Raw genomic sequence first — 9,004 nt, forward strand, 5'->3', positions numbered from 1 at the left:
CTCATATTTAATTATCAAGCAAATACTGATGTGTACGTATGCTTTTAGAAAGCCAAAGTCAGTTTGGAACTACTTTGATGTTAGCAAGACACTTGTGCTAATTAAAATATGGTTTTCACAAGATCCTTTTCATAGTGTTATGAGTTTTGAGAGCTGAAAAACCATAGTGGTCAACTATTGAACATACGATGCATAGACAAATATCAGAAAGGTTGGCTTTCAATCCTTGATATGCAAGCCACTCTGTCCATGTAAAAAATCATCCGGAAATATCAACCTCATTAGTGAAATCCTGAAGAAGAAAATTGCACCACATGACCCAAGATATATCACAGAAATCGAAGTATCATTTTGCATGCTTAGAACAGAGCACGGTTTAGTTGCTTGAGCTAAAAGATTGCAAAATAATGAACATGTTGACAGAAACTAACACATCCAACAAGGGATAAGAGAGGGGGATGAGCGTGACAGACGACCACTCGAAACGCCTTGGCTGATCTTTATTAAAATAGAAAAGGAGAGTTACATTAAGAACTGTCTCGCTACACAGAGATGGTGTTGCTGACGTCTACAAATACAACAGAAGCAGAAATTACAGAAACTACTAGAAACAATGCGCAATTCGGCACATCCTAAAATCTTCTAGAACGACTTTGAAGACTCCTTGAAAGGAATCACACACCATCCAAACAAAATTGAGCGAAAGATCGGTGACTCGTCATGGTTACCTGTAGTTGTACATTCTTCTAAAACTGGATGTTGACCAGGTATGACTGCGTGCCGTCCAACCTGAGAAATATAAAATCTGCCAAGAATGAAGGTGCCCGTGGAGTTTGGAACAACAGAGATGATCGAAGAAGAAAATCTATACCATGCGTTGGGGTGGAATGAGATAATGACAGAAATCAAGAAGAAAAGGGTAAACCATTTTTTCTTGCAACAGAAGGATAAACTAAATTAATTGACTGTAAGAGAAAATGCATGGCACCAGCAAACTGTACCTTGATTAATGGAAGGAAAAATATACATTACAATCTCCAGAACTGAATTTGTGATGAATAAATATACAACTGGGCTACAGTTCATAATTTTGTTCTCATTTCTAATTCTTGGGATGGATCTACAGTTCGTAGCATAAATTGTTTGAAAGTACAAGGTCAGAGACATACCCGTTGTTGTAGATGCATTCGAGTAAACACTTTGTAAAAGTCTTTTAATGATGTATCACAATGGCTTATGCAAGCATTGAAAACGATAGAACTGCGAGCATCACACTATCTTTTTTTTAAAGAGCATCACAGTACCTGAGACAATCATTTCTTAGAAGTACCTATCAAAGTAGTCATCAATAATTCCTGCCAATGTCATGTTATACCATCAGGAGATTTAATATACCATTTAAATGAGCTATCTTGATATCTTAGGGTCTGCAACCCCAAAGCAAGATAAACGTACAACAAACTGTACTGGTGAGTGTACCCAAATGTGTTCTCTTCTCCCATCAATAGAAGTAGGACACCAGCAAAGAATTTCAGAGAAATAAGATAAGTTAAAAATGTCCAAGCATAAAAAAATCTACAACACAGTAACATGGGATTGATCAAGACTTCTACAATAACATGCATTTTTTGGAACCATTTAGTAGTAGGTTTTGGGTCTAGTAGTAGGGTATGTGACTTGGAGTACAACAAATTTACATCAAATGTTTTTCAAAGAGACAAATATCATCCAACAACAACTACTGAGGATAACACAAAGGATAATAATTTTCTATGACAATGAACACGACTGTATACCTTCTTTATTTTCCCTTTCCATTTTAAAGGAAAATGTTGACCATACTTCAGAATTTTTATCACCACCTTTCTTAGGCCAAAGAATCTGGACATCCACTATCTTCTAATGCACCTTCAAAAGTAAGTAGACTATGATAATACCCTTCTCTGTGAGCTCCAACACCAGCAACATCTTGTTTGCAACCATGAAAAAATACACCCCAATAACACCTAGAATGAAAATAAAAGAACCCCAATAAAAATACAGATCTTGTTTGCTGAAGACAATCTCAACATATAAACTCTGAGGAGTTCTATTAAAACTCAGCCAATGCCTTTCCCCAAAATATAGTATTTCATATGAAGAGACACATAGCTGATAATATATAGTGATTTGCATTTGCTAACTACTATAATGAGTTGTTTGCAGCACCGTGCCATCTCCTAGAGAGTGCAATCGAGTATGTTCAGAAGGCAAAAGCAAAGAGATAAAAACTACCAATGCATATGTTTGAAAAGCAAGTTCCTAATAAGATGAGATCATCGTTGGACTTCCAATAAAAGTAATTCATAGGATCAACACTTATAAAGATTTCAGTAAACGTTCTCATTGTCTTTGTCTTTGATTGATTAGAAACAGATTTCTGCCGATTGCACAAAAACATCTACTGATCTCCACCCATTACACCATGTAAGTTGGTTCCCTTGGAGTTCAGGTAATACATAGACAACCAAATCAGTTGAATAGAGAAAGCAATCTGCACTGTACTGGTAGCTAAGCGAGACCTGTAGGAGCAGAGGAACATGGTTTGAACAAGGAATTGGGAATCAGTTTTAAAAAAAAGATAGGGGGAGAGGCTAGGGTGGAAGGGATCTCACCAAGATGTAGCAATGGAGGGGGGACGACTGGAGGAAGCAGCTGGGGTGTTTGCACGGCTCGGTGGGATCCGCCTTGGAGTGGCACACGCACCATCCTGTCCCAGCGAGCAGAAGTGATGCAGTTCTTTCCCAGCCGCCCTTGCGCTCATGGCTCCAAGCCACCGCCGTCGTTGACACGCTCGTGGCTCCGAGCCACCGATGATGCTGCCACACTGCTTGTCTCGATCTGTTTGAAAGCAGGAGTCGCGATTGGATTGAAACCCCATCTCGATGAATCCCCTTTTCTGGGGCTCCGACCAAGAAGGAAGGGCGGACGAACCTGAGACCGCCGTAGATGCGCCAGCGAAGGTCTGCCCGAACCCCTAGCCACGTAGATGGGGTTGCGAGCGGGCGGTAGAGGACGAGAGCAGAGAATCTGGTCAGAGGGAAGGGACGCGCGGACCGTAGGGAGCTCGGGGCGTGTTGCGAGGCGCCGCGGAGATGGGGTCGCGCGTGGATCAGTAGGTCCGGCGAGCGGCGAGAGGAGGCGCGGCACGACGAGCGGGGGGAGGAGGAGCGGCGCGGCGCGGCAAGCGGAGGAGGGGGCGCGGCGAGCGGGGGGAGGCGCAACGCGGCGCGGCAAGCGGGGGAGGCGCGGCGCGGCGAGGGAGGAGGCACGGCGCGGCGAGCGAGGGAGGCGTGGCTCGATGCAGCGAGCAAGGGAGGCGCGGCTCGGCGCGGCGAGCGGGGGAGGAGGCACGTCACGGCGAGCGGGGGAGGCGCGACGCGGCGAGCGGGGGGGAGCTGGGGGAAAAGACGCCGGGATAAACTGCGAGGCGAGCGGGCGAGGCGCGGCTCGGCGCGGCGAGCGGGGGAGGAGGCACGTCACGGCGAGCGGGGGAGGCGCGATGCGGCGAGCGGGGGGGAGCTGGGGGAAAAGACGCCGGGATAAACTGCGAGGCGAGCGGGCCAGCAGCACGGCGAGCGGGGCGACCAGGAGGAGGCGGACGAGTGTGCGAGCGATTGACCGCGAGACGTGGGGGTGGGCAATTAACGGTAGCGCTAACGAAAACTGTCAGTTTCGTTAACAACATTTTTAGACCCTTGATTAAGTGATTAGACGGCTTAGATTGAGAATTGGATTTGCCCTCTCGTGCTTTTAATAGTAGAGATAATGCTTTACGTGGTGAGAAAGAAGACTTGTTGAGGTATGATGCACTTGCTAGTGTGTGCGAGAAAGGAGATGCTCATCAAAGCACTGAAAGACAAAGTCTTGACTTCCCTAAAAAAAACTTTGAGCAGTGAGCTCAAAAAGCTCAAGTCAAAACATGAAATTACTTTTAATATCATAGAGAACTTGAACATAATCATGAGTGGATTAACATCGAAGATGAATGCTTTAAAGCTAAATCATGATTGTCTCAAAGGTCTCCATCACGATCTTAAGAACGACTCACTTTGTTAAGAAACTCAATGCTTCTCTTGTAACACAAGTGTCAACTCTAAAGTCACTCCTCATTGTTCAAATGTTGCATCTAGTTCATCCAATGTATTTGCCTCTATTTCTACATTGCCACATGACATATTATCTAATGTGCATGTTAGCGTGGAATCAAGTAACCCTTATCTAGCCAAGAACTTCTTGAGAAAGTCAATGCTAGGTTAAAGGATCACAAATCAAGGGATTTACAAGAGTGTCGAAGGCACTAAGAACTTCAATTAGATTTGGCGAAAGTTATGACAACATTTTTATTCTACAAAAACCAACATTTTTCATGTGATTGGATATTTGTTGCATAGAGTTGAAACATACTCCGTATAAGCTAGGATCCGACTACAAATAGATATCATCTCTTTCGTCCACTCCATGATCCGCTTCCAGTTTTCAGGGTATGTCAAGATCAACCCAAATGCACAGGAGGAGGATCGTGAGCGATGCAAGGGGCGCTTCAGCGAATTTTGGTGGGAACCAACATAGTACACTTTTTCTGCAAATGGGAAGCCTCGGAAGTCCCAAGTTATGTTGTGAGCAACTAGGTGTTTTTTTTTCCTTCCTCAAGAGATGTTTTCTATATCCAGGTAAACAAGCACAAAGGATAAGCATAGCTGCAGAAGTGTGATGAATGAAGAATAGATAACAGAAATGAACTCGACGGCATCATCTTACCATATCCGATAAAGTTCTTCAGTCTTGGTTGGAACCAAATTGTTTCCTTATGTCACCAAATGATACAGTGGCAGAACCCCTTCTCTTAGGCTTTTGTTGTGATGAATGCTCCTTCCACCCAGTCATGTAAATTACCTGCACAAAACAACTACTCCCTCAATTGCGATATATACACAGAGCGTATTTGGTCTTACCGCAGAGATTTAAGTGGCTTAAAAACAGAGAAAAAGTACAGACTAGATCAAGCTGCATTTATTTCCCTTTGGAAAGCGTGAATTGCACAGCACCCCCCCCCCCCCCCTCTCACGGTAAAAGAAAGAACTGCACCCTTTATGATGAGGAACTGCATGGCTTCTACTCTGTATTCAGTCAAGTTAGACAAGATGGGATATTATTTTGAACTGTACAAAACCTGAAAGGTTGCTGGTATGGTTCCATCTTCTAACCCAAACATTGACTGGTAAATGGCTGCAGTAGCTAGTGCTGTATCTCTCTTTAATATCTGACAAAAGAAAAGCAATGCAATTTCAGTTACCATGTTAACTACTCCATTAATTGGGACCAAGCCATTTTCAGTAACAATATGATAAAAAAGGCTCACAGGGCTTCTTTGAAAGAGAGCATTTGTTTCTGCCATTGCCCTAAGATGTTCCACAAGTTCCAGAGCTAGTTGGCAATGAGTAATAAAATTGTTAGGATAAATAAATAACTTGGTGAATTTACATATGCAAATACTGTGGAGATGTGATAAATTAACGTGGTTCTTCAATATAACATATAAAGTATTTATCAGACATAACATTGCTAATTGTATGTTGATGAGACAAAAGTGACCATTGCAGTCTGATAGTCATAAGAATATTTGCTGAGCAGTCAGAACAAAAGAAAGGATGTTAATATTTAATCTTAACAAAATATTACACAAGAAATTCACTAATTGGAAAATTCAAGTTTTTTTTATACGCACCACTGTTGTACTTGACTGTATATCGATCTACATCAACTCCTGGAAGGGCGAAGCCTGCCCTTGACAAAAGGTTTCCTGCATCACGGACCTTGAAATGTATAACCCAATGTCACCATTAGAACCAAAGACATTAATAAGTCAAGGTAAAGGCAATGATTTGCAATGACACGCTATTCAACAGAGACATACAGGAAGAATAAGCAATCCCCATTGGATGAAATCTCGGATTATAAAGCAATCATACTTGTGCTAGTGGCGACATTCGAGGACTGATGCCTCCCTCACGTTCCATTTGAGCAATAGTGCATGCAATTCTTAGTTCCCTGATCATAGCATCCAAGAAAAGGCAAGTCAAACAAGAAACAGGAAAATGTCGATAAATGGTAAATTTGAGATTATCACTTCAGAGTCTCCCCGCCAAGAATTGCTGCAAGAAAAAGGCCATCAGGCTTCAACGCCAACCTACACTGCCATCAAAGGACAGCCAATTACCATAGTTCAGATGTTTTAGCGGTTGATAACTTAATGCTTTAAGTGTTCAAAATAAAAGACTTACCTGTATCATGGCTCCAGGTAGATCATTTATCCAATGAAGCCCAAGACAGCTCATTATCAAATCCTGGGAGCTTCAGAAACCAAGAGCCACATTAACAGAGGAGTCGACAATGCAAGATCACAATTTATTTACTTTAAATTTGACAATTAGCCGCTCACACCTAAAATATGTTGACCCACTCAAGCATAAGATAGCAGACTACAAATTGACAGTTTATCTCTTCGTGTATATAAAGTGGGGGCCCAAATGCATTAGCATTCAAGGGAGCTGAAGAAAGTATGTGGATCCAGTACAGTTTACTCTAATCATATGTAAATGGAACCAACAAACACTCTGAGGTATTTACTTCTCTTTGATAGGAAGATACTCTTCATCTCCAACGATAAAGTGCATCTCGGGGCCGTCGTCGGTAGCACTCTCCAACTCCCGCCACTTGTTCACCATATCTACCGACATGTCCATCATGGTCAATTTCTCGATTCCACCTGGCAGACAAATCATCAGCACCATCTTGCAGGTTAGCTCAACATATCAAGGAGAAGCAACGTGTGGCAGATCATTTCAATTGTTGGAGGTGAAAACCGGAACTTTCAAGAAGATATTTGACATGTTTCAACGCAGTTATTAGTACACATGATAAGAGGTTGGTGCAAGAAATAAGAGCGACTTGAGTAGCTTACCGCGGCCACGAAGCGACCGGCGGACGGCGCCGGCCGAACCGCCGAGGCAGAATGCCGAGGGGAACGCCTTCCTGCAGTCCTCGAGGCGGTCGAGGAGGTTATCGGCGACTGCGTCTACCAGTGGATCAGTTTCCCGCATCGCCCACGCCGCCCGGTCCCGGTGTCGGCACTTCAGATCGCGATCGAAGATTTTGACGCGGCCGCCGTCCAGCTCTTCGCCCGCGGAAGAGGAAGAGAAGTGGTGATTGGGAACGAGGTGGCGGCGGCGGTGGCGCAGTAGCAGAAGGCGACGTGCGGCGGCCGCGGCTCCGGAAGCCATGGCGAGACGGAACGAGCACCGGCGGTTGGAGGAGAGAGGAGGGCTTCCTTTTTGAGTTATAAGAAGAAGACCTTTTTCTCTTCTTAGAAATGGGTTCTACTCCCTCCGTCCCAAAATAAATGTCTCAACTTTGTATTAGCTCTAATACAAAATTGTACTAAACTTGAGACAGTTATTTTGAAACGGAGTAAGTATTAGGCAATCTCGCAAAGCTTAACCAGAACCACACACTCTGCTTCACGGAAATTCACTTTGAACGTGTTTGGTTGTGTGCATCGCTTAAAGCACCTCTCAGCCAGGTCCGATGAGAGCGGTCGAATTGATCGTTTTTTTGTGATTTTTGTGAGCCAGGCTTGAGCGATGCAAAGGAGGGGAACGCCGCGCCGCGCACGGGAGGGAGATGGCGGGAGCGATGGCGCATCTCCGAAAAAGCGATGGGACGAATTCGAATCACCGCCCGCCGCCAAAACTCCCGCCACCATTTCCCCCTCTCGAGCTTTCCGCCGGCGCGGATCCATTTCGACGACGAATAAAGCGGCGCAACAACTCCGGCGAGCGGTTGACTGCGGCGGTGGGTCCTCCGCCTCTCTGACGTGCCAGGCGCCTCCTCCCCGGCGGTTCCGGTGGCATGTGTAAGTTCAATCATCACATCCTCTCTTTACTAGTTCTAGCTAGATTTGTCCATGTGGTAGGGTTAGGCCGTCCGATCTGTTTGACTGTGATGTTGTAGTAGATAGCTGTGATGGATTTGGAGCATGTTGGTTAGTGTGCAAGTGTTGGTAGCTAGTGGTCATGGATGGTTTGCTGGTAGTGTGCAAGTGTTGAACAAGATCATGACGCTTACGTTTGTAGGACATGACTCTAAGTGCATCTAGTGTCCCTTAGTGATTTTGGTGTATTAAAGACTTATAGGTTAAGAGACTAATATATTTATGAGTGTACACAGCCTCTATAAGCCACTGAGGAGTTTGAGTTATTCGAAGAATATCGACCCCTAAAAATGTATGCCTTCGGCTGAAGACTTTGGTATTTCTCTGAAGACTTCGAAAGTGGGGAATTGGTGTGTCCATGAAAAAAACGATGTGAAGACTATCAAGCGTGAAGACTTTCGTTTTCATTGTTTCATTTTCTATATTCTGTGTCATAGGACACGTACTATTAAAGGGGGTCAAGGTAAAACTAAGGAAAAGTCTCCAAGTGATGCCCATCTCAAAGGCTACACAGTCAAACCCTTCGGATGAAGCCTTTGGAAATCTTCAACAGCTTAGTCAAATTCTTCAGTGAGAGAGACAAAGATCTTCTGGTCTTTGAGGAATTTGCTCTAACTAAGGAGTTAGGTCTTCGCCAGTGCGAATCACCTACCTGTGAGGAACATGAGTGGCATGACGACTTTCACAGTTGAAAGTTTCCGACCGTTGTTGTGTTGCGCGTCAGCTGTCCCCAACCTTATTCACCTAACGATCATATCATCGGGACATTAATGTCAACTCATGTCGGGATTGCTCCCCGTCTATAAATAGCCACCCCCCATAACCACTAGTTAGTTGGCTGCTCCGCGAGAGAAACTGACACTTGTCATTTGAGAGCAACCCAATCATCAGTGAGGAAAAAACCCAAACACCCAACCAAACACCAAACCCCAAAGTGATTGAGCGTCACTGAAGAGATCGTTCGTGTGTGGA

General features: G+C 44.4%; 2 protein-coding genes across 8 annotated transcripts; both read right to left on the bottom strand.

Moving 5' to 3' along the window:
- Positions 1-470: 470 nt before the first annotated feature.
- Positions 471-7,398, bottom strand: LOC123402517 (putative methyltransferase At1g22800, mitochondrial). 7 transcript variants are annotated; one of them, XR_006611299.1, is made up of 12 exons: positions 7,004-7,398; positions 6,670-6,808; positions 6,324-6,393; positions 6,170-6,234; positions 6,012-6,090; positions 5,768-5,855; positions 5,402-5,466; positions 5,213-5,302; positions 4,801-4,935; positions 1,797-2,006; positions 729-789; positions 471-568 (listed from the first exon to the last, which is right to left on the bottom strand). XR_006611299.1 is itself a non-coding variant. In XM_045096438.1 (10 exons), exons 1-9 carry the CDS (start codon positions 7,320-7,322, stop codon positions 4,819-4,821), a joined length of 1,032 nt encoding a protein of 343 aa, XP_044952373.1. In that variant the 5' UTR covers positions 7,323-7,397; the 3' UTR covers positions 4,319-4,702; positions 4,801-4,818. The 7 variants fall into 7 exon arrangements, 1 of the variants encoding a protein (XP_044952373.1); XR_006611296.1 differs by adding an exon at positions 1,305-1,355 and having other exon boundaries at positions 471-789; XR_006611298.1 differs by having other exon boundaries at positions 729-1,492.
- LOC123405188 (vegetative cell wall protein gp1-like) lies at positions 2,026-4,004 on the bottom strand. The gene is made up of 4 exons (XM_045098978.1): positions 3,972-4,004; positions 3,523-3,705; positions 2,655-3,437; positions 2,026-2,561 (listed from the first exon to the last, which is right to left on the bottom strand). The coding sequence occupies exons 1-4, from the start codon at positions 4,002-4,004 to the stop codon at positions 2,406-2,408; spliced, it is 1,155 nt and encodes a 384-aa protein (XP_044954913.1). The 3' UTR covers positions 2,026-2,405.
- Positions 7,399-9,004: the final 1,606 nt, after the last annotated feature.

The sequence above is a fragment of the Hordeum vulgare genome, chromosome 6H (genome assembly GCF_904849725.1).
Source record: "Hordeum vulgare subsp. vulgare chromosome 6H, MorexV3_pseudomolecules_assembly, whole genome shotgun sequence".
NCBI lineage: Eukaryota > Viridiplantae > Streptophyta > Magnoliopsida > Poales > Poaceae > Hordeum > Hordeum vulgare.